Source organism: Scophthalmus maximus, chromosome 10, assembly GCF_022379125.1.
Source record: "Scophthalmus maximus strain ysfricsl-2021 chromosome 10, ASM2237912v1, whole genome shotgun sequence".
Lineage (NCBI taxonomy): Eukaryota > Metazoa > Chordata > Actinopteri > Pleuronectiformes > Scophthalmidae > Scophthalmus > Scophthalmus maximus.
In genome coordinates, this window is record NC_061524.1 from 11,725,366 (window position 1) to 11,746,384 (window position 21,019).

General features: G+C 42.1%; 2 protein-coding genes across 10 annotated transcripts in view; both read left to right on the plus strand.

The window, feature by feature from the left end:
* The window catches only part of tacc2 (transforming, acidic coiled-coil containing protein 2), a 48,819-nt gene extending 38,005 nt beyond the window's left edge, over positions 1 to 10,814 (plus strand). For 3 of the 9 annotated variants that reach the window (XM_047334986.1, XM_047334988.1, XM_047334993.1), the window contains 16 exons: positions 691 to 748; positions 857 to 1,061; positions 1,502 to 1,551; positions 1,663 to 1,772; positions 1,981 to 2,134; positions 2,531 to 2,677; positions 3,061 to 3,153; positions 3,998 to 4,057; positions 5,824 to 5,967; positions 6,063 to 6,139; positions 7,501 to 7,544; positions 8,172 to 8,180; positions 8,964 to 9,124; positions 9,216 to 9,322; positions 9,596 to 9,716; positions 9,811 to 10,814. In XM_047334986.1, the coding sequence (XP_047190942.1) occupies positions 691 to 748; positions 857 to 1,061; positions 1,502 to 1,551; positions 1,663 to 1,772; positions 1,981 to 2,134; positions 2,531 to 2,677; positions 3,061 to 3,153; positions 3,998 to 4,057; positions 5,824 to 5,967; positions 6,063 to 6,139; positions 7,501 to 7,544; positions 8,172 to 8,180; positions 8,964 to 9,124; positions 9,216 to 9,322; positions 9,596 to 9,716; positions 9,811 to 9,876 (1,606 nt within the window). In that variant the 3' untranslated portion in view covers positions 9,877 to 10,814. The remainder of the gene's footprint in view (positions 1 to 690; positions 749 to 856; positions 1,062 to 1,501; positions 1,552 to 1,662; positions 1,773 to 1,980; positions 2,135 to 2,530; positions 2,678 to 3,060; positions 3,154 to 3,997; positions 4,058 to 5,823; positions 5,968 to 6,062; positions 6,140 to 7,500; positions 7,545 to 8,171; positions 8,181 to 8,963; positions 9,125 to 9,215; positions 9,323 to 9,595; positions 9,717 to 9,810) is intronic. The other 6 variants (XM_047334987.1, XM_047334990.1, XM_047334989.1 and 3 more) reach the window with 6 other exon arrangements.
* A 132-nt stretch (positions 10,815 to 10,946) lies between these two features.
* ly6pge (lymphocyte antigen 6 family member pge) lies at positions 10,947 to 15,577 on the plus strand. Its single transcript, XM_035606127.2, has 3 exons — positions 10,947 to 11,517; positions 13,389 to 13,505; positions 14,077 to 15,577. The coding sequence occupies exons 1-3, from the start codon at positions 11,457 to 11,459 to the stop codon at positions 14,268 to 14,270; spliced, it is 372 nt and encodes a 123-aa protein (XP_035462020.1). The 5' UTR covers positions 10,947 to 11,456; the 3' UTR covers positions 14,271 to 15,577.
* The last annotated feature ends 5,442 nt before the right edge of the window (positions 15,578 to 21,019 follow it).

Here is a 21,019-nt window from a genome sequence, read left to right on the forward strand (position 1 = left end):
CAACTATGGCAAAATGTTCCACTAACTTCCTCTGTTGAAACTGACAAATTATCTCTCTTTGTGATAGATGAGTTTACTGACATGCCAAAGTGTAACAACGGAGGCGCTTGTCCTCCCTCCCATTAATTATTTTCTTCCAAAATTGAATGCAACATTTCAGCCATGAAACCAGCTGTTTCCTTTGCAGCAAAGGGACGTGATAAAACAGGATACCTCCTTACAGTTGTTGTGAATTGCTGAATTCCAAGTTCATCCCAAGCTAGACAACCAGTCTTTGAGAATCCATGCGTTATTGGATCTAAAAATCTGAGTCGACAGTAAAAGTAATTACCTGCCACTCACATTTAATCTACAGTAACAGATTGTTTTTCCATCAGTGTCCTAACTAACCTCCCACATTACGAAATACTTTCCTGTATAGGTTCTGTGCTTTTTGTCATTATGTGTTCAGTTACTAAACAGATTATACCCTCTTCACAAACAGTTCACTGTTTGTTCCTTACAGTAAGTGGTACTGTTACACACATTGCAATAATGCACTAACCATTATTGTTATTTATAGATGTACCCAACCAGTTATATGAGATATGGTATGTCGCTAATGCAAAATACTTGGCGGTACACAGTGATGGTTGGATATGGTTAGGTGCTGACTGACTCTGGATCTTGACCGATTTTCTCTTTTCTCAGTAATACTTTTAGAGTGAAGAGGTCGCCAAAGAAATCCCCGCTGTCTGACCCATCCCAGGTGTGTGCCTTATGCTCTATAGTTGATCTCTCTCACTTCGCTATATCGATTCATTCCTCCCTGTGTTTCTCCCTCTTCCTTCTGACAACGTCCTGGTTTTTGTTACAGGATTCGGAGCCCGCAGACGAACCTTCGTCCCTCCACCCACAGGACGACCACGCCACAGACGAGGAGAAGCTGGCCTCCACCAATCATAAGTGGGCAGCCCTGCATGAGATGGATGCAGATTTGAACTCTGACCAACAAGATTTTCCTCAGCCGTGCGACCTTACGTCCTTCGTTAACGAGAACAGTCTTCCGCATCCGAGTCTAGGTGAGGCATTGGTGTCCTACTCTCTTGGATCTCTATTTGTAGCTCCAGCCACCTGTGTCCAAAAACAAATGACATCAGAGATCAGAGTATACCACAGACAGGCGGTGCTGAAAGGGAAGTCAAAGCTGTTCGGATAAGCCCTCATGTACAGCAATCGGCCACTTCACTCAAATTCGTCTGGCAACGTTATTGATTTTTTTCTTGTAGCATTGAAAAAAGCCCGCTGGCCAAGTTCTCCAATGCCCTCTAGAAGAGGCACATCCTCCCAGAGGCTGTCTGGCTCAACCCATCTGGGTGAGAGATGAAAGAGAGAACAGAACAGAACAGATAGCACTGCCTCAGTGTCTGGTCCCGTCAGTCCAGAGTTTGTCCCATGTGTCTCCATTTGTTCCTCTGCATCTAAAACCTGTTTTTTTTTTTTTTTTATCTTTCTGTGGCAGTGCAAGACTATGAAATTGAATACATGGAAAAGATTGGCTCCTCTTCGCCTGTGAGTATTTGGCATATTTTCAAAAATATTTTCATTTTTGATGTTGGCCACCAAAAACAAAACAAGAAAAATATAATTTATTTATGTTTTAACCTCTGGTGTGTCTCATAGCCACCATCTGTGACGAAGCCATCTTTGTACCTGAAGCTGGATTCAGTGTCTGACAACTTAACCAAGAATATGGGTGCACATGGAAATGAGCCCAGCTCCCCCTGCACAGGGTACAACACACTCTACTACTCTACCTTTTTGTAAAAATGTGTAGTTAATCTGAAGCATTTCATATGTTGTATGTTCGCTGTACAAGAAGGCATGCAGGGCAGTTTTCAATGTTTTTAATTCTGACTCTCATCCATCAAACCCAGTACATCACACGTCATGGGCCTCTTTCTCCTCCCCTCGTCCTTTTCCTTCTTTCATTCTGAGCAGGAGTTTTGAGGAGATGGAGGCCCAGATAACAGCAGGTGTGAAGACTCCTGTGCTGAGCTCTCGGCCTGGTCCCGAGGGCTCTGCTGGGGACAAGGGCAGGAAGAGAGAGAGCGAGTCACTCAGCCGAACACAGAGCACAGAGAGGGATGAACAGGTGAGCAAAATGCATTTTTTTTGGACAAATCCAGTGGGCATTTATTGCATATGTCATTTCTGTGTCTTGTCACCATCGTGTGAGGAAAATCTGTCAATTTTGATTTCATAACATTTACACCATGTCACCGTTTAGTCACAACAGGGAGACTGAGAGTGCCACAGTACACATGCCTTATTGTAGGCAATGACTTGGCCCTCCGCCAGTCATGATGATTTTCATTAAAGCCATGCCAACGATGACAGATAGCCAATTCGCCAACACCTAATTTCCAGCTTGAGCTCACTGACTCAGCTCCCAATGCTGCAACTCAAACAAACACACAGCGCTTGCCATGCCATGCTGACCCCTGCCCTCCTCCCTGCCCTCTGCCTACTCCTCCTGGTGCCCTTTTAGTCCCCTAGCCAAAGTCCCATGGAGGCCCCTGCTCCTGCCCTGACCATGCCCCTGTTAGACAGGCTGTCTGAGTGTGATGACCCCCTGCAGTACCTGGAGCCTGACCTGGCTGAGACCAACCCCACTGCATTCGCCCAAAAACTACAGGTGTGTTAACGGACCTCAAATGACCTCTCATGACAAACCTTTTAGGCCTTGCCTTTCGTGACCCATCCGTGGCCCCGATGTGTGATTGTGTGTGTTTCTGTATGAACGTCATTCCCAATGTCTCACGCTATTTCATCCTGCATATTCATCCTGCATATTCATCCTGCATATTCACTTTCCCTTTTTTTCCACCTTACTTTGACTCACTTTGTGAAAGAGATCGACAGGGTGTGAAAATAAAGATGGCAGCAAGTGTGTGTGCTCAACTTTCAATATGTTTTCCCTTTGCTCTCTCATCCTTGGGCCGCACCCCCCCCCCCCCCCCCCCCCCCCCCCTGAAATCCATCAACCCCATCCCCAACCCCCCAATGAGTGCGGCCCAGGAGGAGCTGGTACTTGCTGCCCTGAGGATAGAGGCTCTGCAGGTAGCCAAAAACATCTCTCTGTGCCCCTCCCTCTCCACTGTAACCCCGCAGGTACTGCGCTGAGTCAGCCTGCACCTGCTGTTTGTGCGTGGGTGTGAGTGTGTCTGTGCAAGAGCAAAGATGCATCTTGAATGAGCGATCGCATAACAGCAGGTGTGTGTAAAGGCGCACACCTGAGTGTCTTTAGTGTGTGTGTGTGTGTGTGTGTGTGTGTGTGTGTGTGTGTGCATGAGTGTGTCTCAGCCTGCCTCTCCTTTTCCCCAAACACGCCATCGACTGAGTGTCCCTGTAAACCCATGGCCTTTTCAACATGGTGGCTGCACCACTACATCCGCAGTGCCGACACCTCTTCAGCCCCCACATATGGAATCTCTTAACATGGCTTAATGCGTCCAGCTCCCATCCCAGACTAGTAACAAGCTCTTCCAAGTATGATTCCACAGGAACAGAGGAACTTTATTATGCATGTTGGACAACTTACGTGTTGTCTGTTCCGGCTAACATGAGCATGAATGTGACTGGGAATGTCTCACAATAGACTTAATATTAGCAGCTGAGGAGTTATATGGCTATAACTCACCCAGATGTATTTGTTGATGCTTTTTTATCATCACCCCGAATCCCAGTCACATTCTTGTTTCGTGACCTGGTCCTTTTCCCAGACTAACAGCACTAACATACAGCGACATTGGGTAGGCGTCCACCTGGGAATTTGCTGGTTGGAAGGCTGTTGTTGAAACTGGATATGCCAAGATATAGGAAAAGGTTTTGTTTTTGTGCTTAAGGATCAGTGGTGAATCTAGAATAAATAGTCTCATAAGAGTTGGAACAGGGCAGTCGCTCCCCAGTCCTCTTTCCCTCCATGTCTCATGCTCTTGTACGACACATTTTACAGTCTCGACTCAAGAAACCCAGCACTCGTCGGTGGAATATCAACGGTTCACCTTTGTTGAAAGTAAGAGTAAAATTAAACCCTGTGATCTGTCCACATTTTGACTACAGTGCAGTCCAAGTGTTTGGTGATAAACACATTTTTAATTGTTTCTGGCTCAGTGCACAAGCATGCTGGATTAGAAAAAACTGACGTTGAAGTGCTGACTTTCACAGCCCTTCAATACGTAGTAGTCCCATAGGGCTGATAGGGCTACAATTTTTACACTGCTGAGCTTATTTGGATACAAATGCCCTAAAATTCTAAACGACTATCCAGTCACCTAAAGACTGCACTGTATACTTTAGCACCTGTAGACCCCAGAAGATATGGAGAGCGTGAGACTTTGTTTAACATCTCCATATATTTGCTGCTTACCATAGCTGTAGTCTGTCCCTGTGAGCACATTCGTCCGTGTTGTGTTGTTTTTAGTATCTCTATTGTTGTCTTTACACATCTGTAACTGGGCTGCTTTTGTGATTGTCATATTGCTCATACTTCTTCAACTGGCACATGTTTTGTTCACATTATGTTGACAGCCTGACAGCGATGCTAAAATATTGGCAGTGTACTAGACATGTGATCTGGGATGATGTGGAAAGGAGGATTTTTGTACAAGGCTGAATTACCAATTGGGCAAAGTTGGTTACCACCCCAGGGGCCAAAGGCCCTCATGTTGTGTGGCAATTACTTAATTGCACCAGCAAAGCATAATTAAACATCATGCTCATTTTGCCCAACATACTTCTCGGGGATTGTCTCTGTAAGACAGCACTTTATGCAAGTTGGTATTTTCCTCAATTTTCCTGTTTAAACCTCACTGAACTGGGAGGCTAAGCCTAATGCCTCACTAAAAGCAAAAGAGGTCCTCGGTTACCTGAACTTGACCAGTCTTTAGCTCCGGTGGAATAATGGAATTATTGCTGCAGCCAGACCAAACACTCAACTCTCTTCTCCACAAATTAGTCTCAGTCTCCTTGTCCCCCTGCGAGCCTCAACCATTTCATCAAATCCTTCCGTAATCCGGCTCTCCCAAGGACGAGTAAATCCCTTTCAGAGCAGCAAACACAGTTTCAGGGGCCAGAAATGCCACTAGAACAGGGGTTGTTTTTGCATTTTGTCAAAATTTTTTGTGTATGTGGAGTTGTTGTCAGTAGAGTACCATGCCATAATGCAATGGTCACATCAACACGTGTTGTGTCTCTCAGCACACTTCAACGATATATATACAAATATATAAAGTCTTTCTTATAATAAATCCTGTAAATTTGCTGGTTCACCTCACACCATAGTCTAAAAAGAAGGTAAGGCCAGTTTAGTATGCTGCTGTATGCTTTAACATGAGACTAACATCTGTTTCCCATGCTGCCCAGTCTTCTCCCCTCTACTCCCCCTCCTGTATATGATGCAGTCCGTGCTGTATCACCTGCTGCCCTCCTTCCCCTCTGCCTGGCCTCGACTTGGGCACATTCAAGCTACCGCAATGAGCAGGAGATCATGACTGCTTGGCCGAGGGCAGCATCAGCCAATCATTTGGCTAATACTGTGGCAATGAAGACTGTTTCATCCAATCATGTGGCGGCTGACCAAGTCTTCAGGAGCATCCCTACCCTGCCTCATTTGCATATTAATTTTGCTGTGTGGTACATTTTGGTATAGTTTGATGCTGCCTTGCGGTTTGGTTCAGTAACCTTGCTGAGGATGAGGATGTCCCATCTGTAGCTCAGTCTGGTTTGTAAATGGTTATGTTTCCTTTCCTCTCCCTCCTCTCCCCTGGTTCCTGGAAGCAGCACAGAGACATATCATCTCCGGTAGAAAGTGCTGTGTCCAAGAACTCGCTGTACACCAGGACCTCCACCACCAGCTACATCGAAGGAGAGAGTCCCCATCTGCCCCAGGATCTGGACCACTCGCTGGGAATTGCACGGGATGAGGTGCTTCAAAAATGTTCTTTTATTATTTGAGTCATAAATGCTGTATATACATCAAATTAAGCTATCTGACTTGATGATTTTCCTGCCCTTCTCAGATTGTGACAAAGGAGAAAGAAGTGCTGGAGTGGCAGAGAAAGTATGAAGACAGCCGACAGGAAGTGGTGGAGATGAGGTAAGAATTCGCACCTTGGATTGTCATCACTTACATCAGAGCGAGGTCCCACCCAAACACAGCCGCATGGGTTTAACACCTCCCAGTGTTTCTGTTAAACAGAAGTGTCATGATGCTTAGTGGCTTTATCCATCATCACCATTTAACAAGTCAATTGGTTTATCATGCTTAGACAGACCAACCAAGCCTTGGTTGACTACAGAGTGGCAGACCCTTGAAAGAAGTCATTACTGGTGAGAAGAAAGAAATAGATGTGGTCAATACCTTATCTTAAAAAGTTAGATAGATAACATATGTTAGGAGGCTTTATGTCGCTGTAATTTGTATTATATACCAACACTGGAAAAAAATTGACTCACATGATCAATCTACGTTTGGCAAATTGCTGCAAACGGGGGTTCAAGCGGATGGAGATGTGCAGAACTGAAACCATGTTCTCTGCCAGCAGGTGGTGGGTGCAGGGCCAGCTGGCCACAGCTCAGTTAGTGTGGATAAGACAGAGCTTACTGCATTTGACTTATTGGGCTCAGAATAAGGAGGGGCTAAAAGGCTAAGGGGAGGCATGGCTAATCAATCCTCTTACCTCTAGTAACCTGCTTTTCCCAAAACAAGGCTTCTTATGGGGTCCTGCTGCTCCTCGGCTTGGGGCATAAGGAAGACGCCGATGGAAACCAAGCTGCAGGGGAATATACAATTAACTGGAAATGTTATGAAATTTACCCAGCTGATTACTTACATTAAGACAAATATGTTTTATTACAAGTTATTATAAGTTTTTGGAAATGAAATTGAAATATGCAAAGAAGGGATTTGTTTTAATTCACTTGATGAATCAGAAAATAAAGTTGCCTTTTTTCGCAATAAAATATTCTACAAATCAGGCTGTGAACGGTATATGTGAACGTTAAAAACGTTCAGATTATGTATAGGAATAAAACTGGAAAGTTTGGTGTATGTAAGAGCTTCTAGATGAGAGTATGACAGAAAAGTCACTTTGAGAAAACAGCCTTTAAAGATATCTACTGTAATTACAATCTACAGACACAAACAGAAAAAATGAAAATAGACACCTCAATATCATACCATAATTGACCAGTGAATGACAGAAAAAAATGTTTTTGCCTGTAGTGTTCTGCCTTAAATAAAGTTTATTTTTATTGACTTTTTGATGTCAGATGTTGCCAGCAACATGAAAGCAATATCCAAAATTTGACCCATAGAACACGTTTTGTGGCTGTATTGCCAGGTCAACAGCTATCACAGTAACATCAACCATAAAATAAGATTGTTTTAGAGACATGCATATTCATACTTCTATAAACATATCCATATACTAATGATCTACCATTTTTCATCCATAGGAGAATTGTTGCTGAGTATGAGAAGACAATTGCACAGATGATAGGTGAGTTCAATTTTGAATAGAGACCTTGTTTTCATGACCAAAGTACTGGCCACAGATTACTGTACCCTCTGTCTTTTGAATGACAAGAATTTTATTTTTGAATAAATTACTTTCAGTCCCCAACCCCTGCCACCACTTCATTGCTGCACAGGTTTATTTGCAAACTGAACAAAATATATAAGGCCTATGTGTGCCCTCATACATTGCTGCAAAGGGAATGTTTAAATGCTCTGACACCAGCTAGCTCCGCTATCTGCCTGCTGTATGTTTGAATGATACGAACTGAATCCCCGTGTCGTTGGTCGGAGACGTGCTCACCTTTGCACTCGCGTTCAGCTTCTCTCGAAGCATTAAATTCCACCTCAGGCTAACTCTCTGCATCATTGCTGCCCTCACATACATCTTCTCCACCATCTCTGGACATTCATGGAGATCTGATTTTTGCTGCTTTATAATTTGATTTCCTGTTCTCATTAAAGCACTGTCACAAAGAAGGAACAATCTATTTCTGCTTGTGTCTAACACTTGGCTCTCTCACATGTCTTGCCCTCACAGCTTGACTTAACACAGTCCCTTTTTTCTGTTCTGCTCCCATATTTGCCCTTTACTATTTGATAAACCTGACAGGCATGCCAGGTGAGTAACAAGGACTTGTCCTTCACTTTTTTTTTAATGCCAGCTCACATCTCTCCATCCGTCCGTCAAAGAGGGGGGCAGATGTTCTCACATTCTTCATCTCATCCAACCAGAGTTGTTTGTCCATTTTGTTGTATTTCATCCTGTATATTGAGACACAGTGTTTTTATGTCTTATGAAGAAGAATATTTTGACATTTTCGATTCACCTGCCTTTAATGTTATTTCAGTTGTTGATATTCAGTACTACATCATACAAATGTGATCAAAGCCTTCCACACATTCACACCGGAAACTTTTAAATGTACACCTAAAGATTTGTCCGTACTATATGTTGGCTCACAAGTAGAATTAGTGAGTTAAGCAGACTGGCCATCTAAGCTTGTCATAGGAAAGGAAAGGGAAAGTCTGAACGGGGTTGAAATACTGTGGAAGCTTTGTCATATAATACTGAACTGGGTCTTGAAGCCACTCAAAGCAAACCAACTCCCTCTATGGTTTGCAGGTCCCTTTCATTTTGCCATTGTTCAGTGTTTTTGTTTGCATGCTACACTGGTTTATCAGAAATACACATGTAGTGTAGTAGAAAGTGCGATTAAGTCATACCAACTCACAAATCCATTCTGATATATCGTCAAAGATAAAATGTTTGTTTTTTATATGTTACATGTGTCAACTGTAGGCCTGTGTGGTCTTTAAACCGTATATGTCCCTACTACAGCAGACCATTCAGTGAATACTCCAGAGTGATGATCTGATCTACTGATTTGTGTGTGTCCATCAGAGGATGACCAGAAAGAGAAGTCTCTCTCCCACCACACCATCCAGCAGCTGATTGTGGAGAAGGACCAGGCCTTGTCCGACCTCAACTCCGTGGAAAAGTCTCTGGCCGACCTCTTCCGACGCTATGAGAAGATGAAAGATGTGCTGGAGGGCTTCCGCAAGGTGCCTAAAACACAAATTGTTATTATATAGTCATCAAAAAATTTTGCTTGATGGTAAGCAATTAAAAGCAGTTATTTCTCACTCCATTCAGAATGAAGAGGTTCTGAAGAAGTGCGCTCAGGAGTATTTGTCCAGAGTCCGTAAGGAGGAACAACGTTACCAAGCCCTGAAGATTCATGCCGAGGAGAAACTAGACAGGTGACACTATTCATACTCTCATCATGTTTGCTCTACTATGACTGTGTAGTTTCCCCCGAAGGGATATCACTACAATTCACTAACTACACAACAACTCAATTTACAGCTGACAGTTTGGATTAAGGCCAATGTAATTAGCTGTTTCTATAGATTATATATATTTCATCTATTTGAACTTTCTAAAGATTAATTCTGTATTTGCAAAACATGAGGTTGTGCTTTCAAAAGTCTTTTCAAGCTAATGGGAGATATGCATTACGTGTGTGTTTCCAGGGCCAATTCAGAGATAGCTCAGGTGCGAGTCAAGGCCAAGCAGGAGCAGGCCGTCCACCAGGCCAGTTTGAGAAAGGAGCAGATGAGAGTGGATTCCCTGGAGCGCACCTTGGAGCAAAAGGTCAGTGGTAGGATAGGATGTAAAAGGAAATGAAATCAGAAAAAAAAAAGTGTTAACAAATGTAGAAATTGTAATTTTAACCATTGTTTTACAGAACAAAGAGATCGAGGAGTTGACCAAGATCTGTGATGAGCTGATCGCCAAGATGGGGAGAAGTTAGCGACTGCACAACATCCAGGCCAAGTATCAAAGAAAACAGGGGTGGTTATGGAGGAACTACCTGCAAAATCAAGCAGATCAGTTATATTTATCAATCTTCCATGGACTGATGGACAGATAAGGCCTAAGTGGTCTTGGGATTGTATTTCCTACTGACTTGGTGTACACAGGATTCACAGGAATGGCTTCAGCTAAATTACATTTTTTTTTTATGTTTCAGTGTATCGTACTGTAAACAAGGGTCTGGTTGAAAGATTTAAAACATTTACCATATCACTAATGAGTGTGACTGTCTGTGTGTGTGTGTGTGTGTGTGTGTGTGTGTGTGTGTGTGTGTGTGTGTGTGTGTGTGTGTGTGTGTGTGTGTGTGTGTGTGTGTGTGTGTGTGTGTGTGTGTTTAATTATCTATAATGTTGTTGCCATGACAGCAATTGAGGGAGAAGACTGTTTACCCACTCCTGTTGTTGTCTCCTCTTTATACAAGAGAAAGATAGACTTTGACAAAGAGAACCAGAGAGTTAGATTCATTCACCACTTACAGAACAAAAACTATCACCGTATCTTACTGCATGTGAGAGAGAGAGAAAGAAAAAAAACTTGTAATGTTAATGTTTGTATATACTATAGGAAATACCAAGTATCTGCATTTTTGATAGTTATTCTGTCATCCTCAGTCCGCTTTCCTCATGTAACCTTGTAGATATTTGTCATACTTGTCATAGCTTTCTCGATGAAATTGTGGGACTTTATTTTTTGGGATTTTATTTTGATATAAGGCAAACTAAGCGTGACTGTATTCAGTTGTGACCAGGAGTAATTTAATTTTGGATCGATATGTCCTAGTCCTGCTATGGTCATTGTGTCACACTGAGGAATAACTTCTCTGCACAGCTACTGTACAGCCTCTGCTTACAAAGTGCAATAAAAGATTGCAATACATCACACTGGGTTAAGCTCGTTCCCTGCACAACATGTTTTCTCACCAACCTGAAATCATATACTGCAATTCTTGGAAGTGCAATGCACAATATCTGATTTATAACACTAGATACAGACTTAATCGGTCCAAAATGTCCAACTGAAGTAGCTGCAACATTTACATCAACTATATCCCTATGGAATAATGGCATACCTGCATATGCAACAACAAAATGTTGCTGAATACAGATCTCTCACACGCACATGTAAATCATTGGACAACAATCACCCCTTGGCAAATTAACCTTGTCCTGAAGAAACTACATGGACACCTGCTGTAGCAGGGTGGTGTACTGTAAGAGCTGGGCCAGGTGGGGACAGGGACAGGAAAGGTTAGAGCCAAACTCAGGATGGGTGTGGCTTGAACAAGGAGGATAAGTGAGGTGAAAGGTGCAGGATGTATCCCAGTACACGTCTGACTGAAGAAGCAGCTGCTGACGCTGAACACAGAGCTGTGGACCCCAGTGGAGGGGCTGGTAGTCTCCCGGACGGTACAGGAGGGGATATTAGCTCATCTGATCTCAGATTAAGCTCAGGGGGTTTTAGGAGCAAACAAACTGCTTTTCATTGTGTGATCGGGACGACCAAAGCACCACCGGCGCCATGAGAGCTGCCCAGCACTGTCCACTGCTCCTGCTTTCCCTGGTCCTGCTTGCAACCAACGGTAAGGGCTCTTTTTTCTACATCCCATCTTTTTTTCTTCAAACTATCCTTTCCCCCTTTTGCATCACTGCTCAACCCTCTGTCAACACGTCATTTGAACTTGGTTGGTGTCTCCCTTCAGATGTTCTTCACCCTTGCCACGCTTTAATTTCCAAAAATAGTTTACACTTACTGCTTTATCTTGGTCTTTCCATGAGAGGCCTTCACCTGTTGCATGAACTGTCCAAAGGGGCTCCGCTTTCACACATCAGGACAGGAACTGTTGGAAATAACAACACTACATTTCTTTATTTCTCAGAAAATGCCTGGTAGTTAAAAAAAAATTCTAAATCAATACAGTGAGTAAATACAGTAAGACCCCCAATGATGACACTGTGTTCAAGCCAAGTTTGCTAATTGTTGTTAATTTCTACAGTAATTATCCTGCTTCCTGCCTCCCTCCCAACTGTCGCCCTGTAACTAACATGCAATCCCAGCAGTTAATCTCTTAATAGGCCTGGAGGCTAATACTTCCAGCATGTGTGTAGAGCGGCTGTGCTGCGGGGATAGATTGGGGTCAACCACAAACAGCAGGGGATATTTATATGCCATGTCAACACACACAGAGGAGCACAACAGCAGTCACCGAAATAGATCAACCACCCAATGCATATCACTTTGCCATTGTTATCATCGTTTTACTGTTTAAGATTTGGTTTTGTCTTGTGATTTTGTCAGCAAGAAGGCCGAAAGTTGCTTGTGTTACTTGATTTGCTGGTTAGTCAGGAAAATGACGCATCTCTGTCCTATAACTGTATGTAAACAACACTCAACTGTGACTTTGCACCTTTCTGGTCCTCCCCCCATCATAACTAAATGATAAAAAAAACACCTTACAGGGTTATTCTGATGTCCAAAACAAGAGATTTGACACTGTAAAAAAAATCTTTGAAGCTTTCTGTGATTCCTATAAGTCCATCTGGGTTTGATCCTCTTAGGACGCAGCATTAAATAAAGTTTTTGAAGGACTATTTAAGAATTTAGGAGACAGATATAGGTTTTCAAAAAAGGAAGCATTAAAGGGATATTTCAAAGGTCAGGTAGTTGTCAGACAGCCACTCCTTCCTCTGGAGAGCTTCACAAAGACATTTAAGTGTTTTATGTGCTGAGCTGGGCTCCTCAAGCTTTAGCTGAACGTTAGAAATCTGTTTTAAACCTGAGGACACTCGTTAAATTCGTTGCTTTATTTGGGAAGACTAGTGTGAAGAATATGAGTAACCAGTGCTTCATTTTACTCCATGTTTGTCACGCATCACATCCAGCCAGGAGGGATTTACCACGACTGTGTGTACATATCAAACCTATAGATCCTGTGTTAATAACGGCAGAAAAAATGCTAGATTTGGGGCCCTGAATTTATGATAAATGGGGCTGAGTTAGTTTAAGTATGCCACAGTGTAATGCAGTCTTTACTATGACCGAGCAGCTGCAGCACGCTCTCTCTCCCAAGAATCAAGGGGTCTAAATATGGGTTTTTCAAGGACAAATGCAGCGACAGTAACATTATCTGCAATATCTGACAGAATGAGTCAAGATGCACAACACCATCTTTCATTCACTGTCTGAGGAAAATCCTTTACTAGCATCATAAACAGTTCCCATCAATTAAAGCAATAACATCCGGTCAGTATAAGAATAACATGGGGATTTATATGGTTTTGTGTGACTTCCATTCAATCAAATTCTCCTTGCATCTCCGGTGACACACATCTCCACCAAGTTAAAAATGCTTTCAACATCACTAAACTGTTCTTTTTTCAATGTGCCATGACATTTAGTCCATGTATTGTGTGTGTAGCTGAAGCATCATTTTTCTTTTCGGTTTTCCGTCAGGTGAGGCCCTGCAATGTTTTACCTGCATGGGCTCCAACAATGAGGACTGCAACCGGCAAGGCTCCAAATCATGTCCCAGCTACTCTGACGCCTGCGCTGCAGTGGTGGGCCATGACAGTGAGTCCAACAGTGACAGTATAGTAGCCTTTTTTTTCTTTTACGGGTTTGCTTTTACCCTTTTTTTCTACCAACAATAAAAATACACTTCGTATCAGCATGTGTGGGTGTGTGTGTGTTAAATGGAGGACAGGCTGCTGTCTGGAGACACAGTCAGCAGGGGGTCTGAGAATGAAGAGCTTTGCTTCTCCTACTCGATCAATATCCTTAATTAGGACACCATGTTTTTATGGTACCAAGATTAAATCAAATTCCTAATTTAAACCCGACCACAGCAGAAGGTTTTTACATATAATTTTAAAAAGTAGGGCAACAGCAGAAACCATCACCCTGTCTGTAAATTATACTTTGTGGATGCACCAGTTTGCCTAAATTAGATTCCTGTGTCAGGTATGTATGTATAATGGCCAACCACAAGGAAAGTGACAAAATCAAAGATGAAAAATTAGATGAAACTAAATCAGTCTAGACAAGGGCGGTTTTATTATTAATTAAATCTGTAGTAGTTATTCCGTGTGAGACAACTGCTAAACCAGTGTACCTGACTTCTATATTTCCCTCTCTTTGTTAGGTGGGGTGATGAAGTCATGCTCCTACAAGTCTTTCTGCAGTCAGGCCAACAGCCAGGGCTACAGAGCACCGGGTGTCAGAGTTCACTGCTGCTACAGTGATGACTGCAATGTGACAAGCTTCGCCTCACAGCTGCCAGGAGTCCACTATGTGCTGCTGTTTCTGCCTCTGTTGTTCCACCACTTTTTCAAGTAGATGTAAAGCACAACTTCATCATGCCAACAAGTATCCACCTGAAAGACAAATGCAGAATGCTGTGGGTCTCATTTGTCCCACTTTCAACCATTCCACTCCATTCAACGTAAACATTGACACCCTGGAGTTGCCGAAGAGCTTGAGGTTCTAAGTGTGACTGCGTGGATTATATGCACCATGTTGGATTGAATCCATTAAGCGGTACTCAAGTAGATGCGACTTTCAGTGGATTTCACTAAGCCAATAAGTAGAGGATCCTAAGGGAAGTGCTGAAATAACAGGCAGGGATAATTTATTATTTGCTTCCTACATTGAAGAGGAGATGCTGTTTGAGTTCATTAGCCACACCACCCTGGTGTGATGCTCAGCATACCATTTGTGCAGTTACGGAAAAGAGGATGAAGACTTACTCTTTGTGTTTTTCCTCATCACCTTTCAAGTTACAATTTAATGAATTCAATTTTTTTCTTTTTTAACCTACATATGCCAAAGTATTTCAGCATAGTTCGTGTTGCAGGAGATGTCACTGTGGCTAAATATGGCGCTAAGAGTGTGTCGTTGCATCATCAGCCTGCTACCTGCCAATCAAACATCTGACGAGCCGTGTAGGATAACTTGGAAGGTGGGTAGAAAATGTTTCTCACACACTGCAGATCCGCGTAAGCCTTTTACATGGCCAGGCCCGTTACACTCGATGAGGTTAATCCTCTGCGTTTGAAGTCACTTAGAGAATTACTGAGTTTATAAACAGAGTTTGAGCCCACCGCAGAGGATGAGGCCGACTGCAGAAGTTGAGGCTACTGTATATGTTGTATAGAAATAACAGTGTCAATTTGTTTGGAACTAATTTTGTGATGCCCATTAAATCTATAACATGCAGCTGCTTGAGTCTATACATTTTAGTTAGTTATTTAAACTTGTGTGAGTCAGAAGTCACACTACGTTGTATTATATATTAATATATATATTAAGTCATCGCATGTCTATAAACTGCACACTCCAATCTTACTGTGTGCGCGCAGTCTTTTCCTTGTTTTATGTACAGACTCTCGTGGATTAAATGTAAAATTCAAATGTAATTTTAAAAAACAAAACAAAAAACGGGATGCCTATCGTTTGTCCACAGTTTATACAGTATAATATTGTAAGGAAACGTATTCTACTACTGAATGGCACCAATATGGCATTTACAGACTAATTCATTATAATTCTATGTGTATGCAATCAATATAAAAATAATTTTGTGACTGCCCCTCTGCAAATGTGATTCTTTCTGCCCTAAAATCAAAATCATATGAAAACACTTAATCCAATTTAGTTGGAGTATGTGGATTAGCCGCATGCCATCTGAGTGAATTGTTATAAGTCTTGTAATTTATGATAATATACATTTAATAACATATAATTACTGATGCTGCAATGTAAGTTTAAAAAGCTTGACCTGCATTCTTCTTCTTAGCTTCTATCATTCTTTATGAAAAAAGCTAGTGGAGGAAAAACCAACATTGATTCATTAGAACTACTTTTTGTGTAGTTATTGTGATATACGATTTTTTTTCCTGTTCAACTAAGCGTTTTAAGTGTTTTCATAGTGTATACATAAACAAGCTAAAATATACCTAAGTTGATTATAGTACTAAAATCTCTTTTTGATTTAATGTCTGACAATAGCAGACTTCATGAATGTGACCAGAAAACATATATATTGTAATATATTATGATATATAACATAATACCTTTTCAAGAAGATGAAGATGTATGATGTGCCTCCATACCTTCCTGTCCTGGAAATTTAATATAGAGCATCAAGAGAGGATATATCACATCCAAACTATGGAGCAAACATAAAACATGAACATGTTAAATTATGAGCCATATAAAATTATTTGAATTATACGGCAATAACCGACATAATTGGGGTCCAAAAACCATAAGTTGAATGGGTTTAATTTATTGCTGTACTTTCTCCATCTCTCTTTTGTGTTTTATTCTCCTCCTCTCCCTCGGCTTGGTCTCATCTCCCTTCCAGTCGACTCCCTGACACTGCACGTCTGGCTTGTGTTAAAAAAGTGATTATCCTCTGGATGGACCTCTTTGACATTTTCTGACTCCCTATGCTGTTACCATAAAAAAAAGAGGTGAAAATCAATACATAACAACAGGTTGTGTATAGGTTGGCATAATAATTATTTTTAAAAAACATTACCAGCCTGCGAGGGAAAAACATTTCTGAGGTCAGACCTGAGGGATCTCAGACTGGCTGTGGGCGATGGCAATAACAGGAAACAAAAATGAGAAGTTCCATGTAATACGTGATTGCACCAAAAACCAGATTACGTTTAAAGGCATCTGGATTCCTCCAGTGAGTATATTTATAGGCACATTAGCACATTATCCAACAGCTGGATGTAACAGCTGCTCACAGGCTGAACCATGTTAACCTGTTACACTGTTGCCTGGGGAAGATGTGAGACTAACAGCTGTTGGACTGGTGACATCCATTGCTTACAAAACCGTCCGGTTTGACGCATTAACGAAGTAAAGCTGTTGCAATGCACGCGAAATCAACTCACAACATTCGAAACATTATACATTGTACATTGTGATAACTGCGATCGCACCTTTATCCCCCTGCGCGTCTGCTTGTAGTTCACACAGCCTCCACTAAGAGGCAGTGTAGCCACACCTTTGACCTCAGCAGAAGCAGTCGAATCTATGAGACTGTCGCAATTCGTATTGACCAACCACACCTCATGGGTCCAGCTGAGATTGGCTTGAGTCAATAGTGATAATAATTGTACTGTTTTATTGCTGTCTGCGGGGGTTTGTGCTTTATTTAAAAAATGTGAAAACTCTCTCCCTCCGCTTCTTGCTTTAGATGACTTTCTCTCTCTCTGGCGACATCCTGCTGATGTCCTCCTTTGACAGGCAGGTGTGAGAGTGTGAACGGACTGTCCCGGAGGGGGATAAACACTGACCCCAAACCGTGAGCCTCCTAGCCTGTGCAGCCAGAGCCTTTTCTGGATGCTCATGTCCACAGGCATCCAACAGAGTGGCCCCCCCGCGTCAGCCCTCATCAGCTCTTCCTTGATAGGCTTCTTTCTCTTTAATTGGGATGGGAGGGGAAGGTTTGCCTAAACTTGAAGGGCTTACAGAGGGTCAAGAGGCCAAGGTGCAAATGTATGCACCGTGCAATTTTCCCACCGCACGACTGCTGTGTGAAATGTCACTTGCACTTTTCACCAGCAGACATATTCTAGGGTTTATAATTTGACGGACGATTTGAAAGTGCAATCATGGCCACTGCCCCTGCTGAAGTGGAGCATCTCTGGACAATAACACCAGTCCCTGAATTCCTCACTTGAACCATCTGAGGTAAAACTGAAGGTTATCGCCATGGCAACTTAGCTGTTTAAATTGGAGTATGTTTAATCCCAATCCTCTGGCACCTGAAGACATTATCACTGCAAATCCCACTGTCAGTCAGCACAGGAATGAGCCAGCTGCCCTTTAAGGAAGGCTGCACGATAGTAACAGGGCTGCAAAAACACTCACATCTACAGTGGTTCCTAAAGTAAACCAGACAGGTTTCACTCCCCGAAAATGCCACTACCCGTTATTATTTTTTTGTGCGCGTGTGTTTGTGTGTGCTTGGCCGTTATCAGAGAGGATTTATCATTTGTTGAGTGTGTTTCTATTGGGCAGTGCCCTGGAAAGATTGACACTCTGAGAAGCTTGCTTGCCATCACAAACAATCATACCTCCATATTTCTACTGTTAGATTTTCTGTTAAGGGCTTAATTGCATTTTCTTATAATATTTATATGCCTGGTGTATTGATTGTCTGTTTGTAATGACAGCAGGCTGAAGCAGAACTGATTAGACTGATCAATATAAGAGGTAAGAAGAAACTCTAACTCTGAGCAAGGCAATTGTGTTTTGTCATGAATGATTTTTGCTTGTGCTCAAATCATTTCCACATAAACTGTGATGAAGATGTCAGGCAGATACTGTTGCTCGGGGTGGATCAGTGGCGGATCCAGGACGTGTCTAATCACTGGGCCCAGAACAATCGAGAAGAATTTTTTAAGCTTAGATATGATATGGGGTGAAAAACTTGCAATGAATTTTAGTATAACTAGTACTAATGTCAGATTACCACAAAGGCATATCAATGAACCAGTAGCCATTTTTCCATCAATATAAGTAGCAAACATTTAACATGATTGATCAGCTGTTTCCGCTGTCTGACTGCTATTCGCTTTGTTTCCTCAATGTTTCATCAGTATCAGCATGATTCTTTTGGGGCTGTTTTTGTTGACAGTTTGAAATAAAGATACAAATTGATTTTTTATTTTTATGAGGAGACTCACACTCCTCCAATTACTATGTAAAACAATATACACACAAATATATATTTCCATTGTGTTGTTTATGTTATTCTTCGCAGCAAATATCAGACGCGATTTAAAGTACAAATAATCTTTATTGGAACATGAATGATATGAATGCCTCCACTCAGTGCCTAAATGACAACCCCTGCACTCCATTATCTAATAGAACAGTATGAAATACTGTATATTGAATATCACACAAATACACAGAGATGAAGAGATAAGGATTTCCAAACCAGTTATTAACTCATTTAAATAATTGCAGTTTTATTGCAAAAAAGAAAAGAAGCTGTTTGAGTGGCTTGGCCAAGGTAAGTAGTGGATGGGCCTAGGCAAACAGAAGGTAAACAATAGACCTAACCATCTTCTACAGTGATTTAAGTTCACCTTAAATACACTATCCCCACCTGCCTCATCATTTCTGACCAGCCACAACACCTACAAACAATTCAGCACAGAGCACTGAAACTGGCACATCGGCTCCTACTCCAGATCAGCAACCATTGCAACATAATGGGCATCCAAACCGTAAGACACAGACAACCAATAGCACGGAATTACTTGAGGATAGCATAACAGCCCTACCCCCCAGGAAACTATAAAGGAAGTCAATTGGATAAGTTTTAAATAATTTACAAATGAGATTGATAGTGCTGATCTGTCTCAATAAATTCGTTTTATGATCTGGGGATACTTGAGGGAAACATATTTCTGATGGCACTGAATTATGGAGGTTATGGATCTTACTTTCCATGTGTTCCAGATGTGTTTTATGAATGAGTGTAAATGTGAGCTACATTTATGGGTCAAATACTTTTATTGTATTGTGACTTGTACATTGAAAAGGTGGGTTAGTTTGGTGTTTGTGGACATATGGGTATTCTGTTGCTCATACTTATGACTAGGGTATAAGTTGGGTTGCTGTGTCAGAGTAGTTCAAAACATGATGTTGTTGATTGCAATGGCAATGTGATCCGTAGCTGAAACCACACAGTATGTTTTTTGTGCCTTGGCCCACATGCATCCTCTGACCTCAGGAGTCCTCCAGCTCCTCCTGCTGGCAACCAAGACCAAATAAGACACATCTGTGGATAGAAAGCCTCAAGCTATCACTCCAGGTTCATGATCTTCTAGTTCTAGTTCTAGCCATGGCCCACATAAGCAAACATGTTCATCTAGGACAGTTGCCTCTCTGGAGACAGAGCAGTTTTCAGTTGTCCCAGGACGGGTCAGACTGTTTTGGCAAAACTGAGCTTTGGATGCAGTCCCTCAAAATATCAACAGGAGGATGGAAAACAATGTGAAGATGTAGGTTTAGGTGTTATACACAGTAAATGCTCATAGCCTGTAATGAGAAAACGTGCCTTAAACCTTGCGGGTTCCTGTTTACCTGAAATCAGCTGTATTTGTGATTATTATTTTTGATTTTTGATTGTTTCCTATTTTATCAATCATGTTGTTTAATGAGTTACACTGAAAACCAGCTTTTGTCATGGCTGTGTGTGTGTGTGTGTGTGTGTGTGTGTGTGTGTGTGTGTGGACTGCAAACTTGCTTACTTGCATTTCAGGGATTGGATCCACCACCTGGAATCAGAAGTCCTAAAGAAGGATAAGCTGCTTCACAGGTTTGTCTCCGTGCTACTGCCTATAGGCAAAACATATTTCCGCCATAGTTTCCCCTATAAATGCTGCACATGGCCGCCGGTAGATATTCCATCCATGCACTTGTCTTAGTGTCGCCGCTGGTCCCATTCCAATCCCATTCCAAACTCTTAGTCGGAATTTGACCATCTGTTTGGTTCATTTTAGTGCTGACTGAATCGAATTTGCATTTACCAGTTAGTACCACGCAACATTGGTTGGCTACAATCCATTACCCGTGGTTGGCCTGGCCGTGCATCACTCAGAAAACAGTCAGCCAATCAGAAACAAATTAACCTGTTCTTGCTAGAGCTCCAGGGAAAATCATTAAAGTAGAGATGTAAAACTACATTGAGATGGTTCTTGCTACTTAAAAGCGCTAATACCATGTTTAATGGATTTCAAAACTTTAGCCAAAACACAGGAAAAGTGTCAAATGTTGGACCTTTAATGAGTTAATGAGTATGGAGGGAAGCTCTCTACCTTTAATTCATCTGTCCCAGCTATTATCACTGACTCAGATGTACATGAGCACCAGTGGATCCAAAAGCAAACAATCATGTCTGAGCTAAAAGATCACCCAGTGCTCAACATCGAATGCTTGTGCCATTGTGAGGAGGGAACAAAAACACTGGGGGGGGGGTGAGAGCGTGTGAGACGATGGCTGTGTTTACAAGCATCCGGGTTCTGGCTGGTCGGCCCGGGTTCACTCAC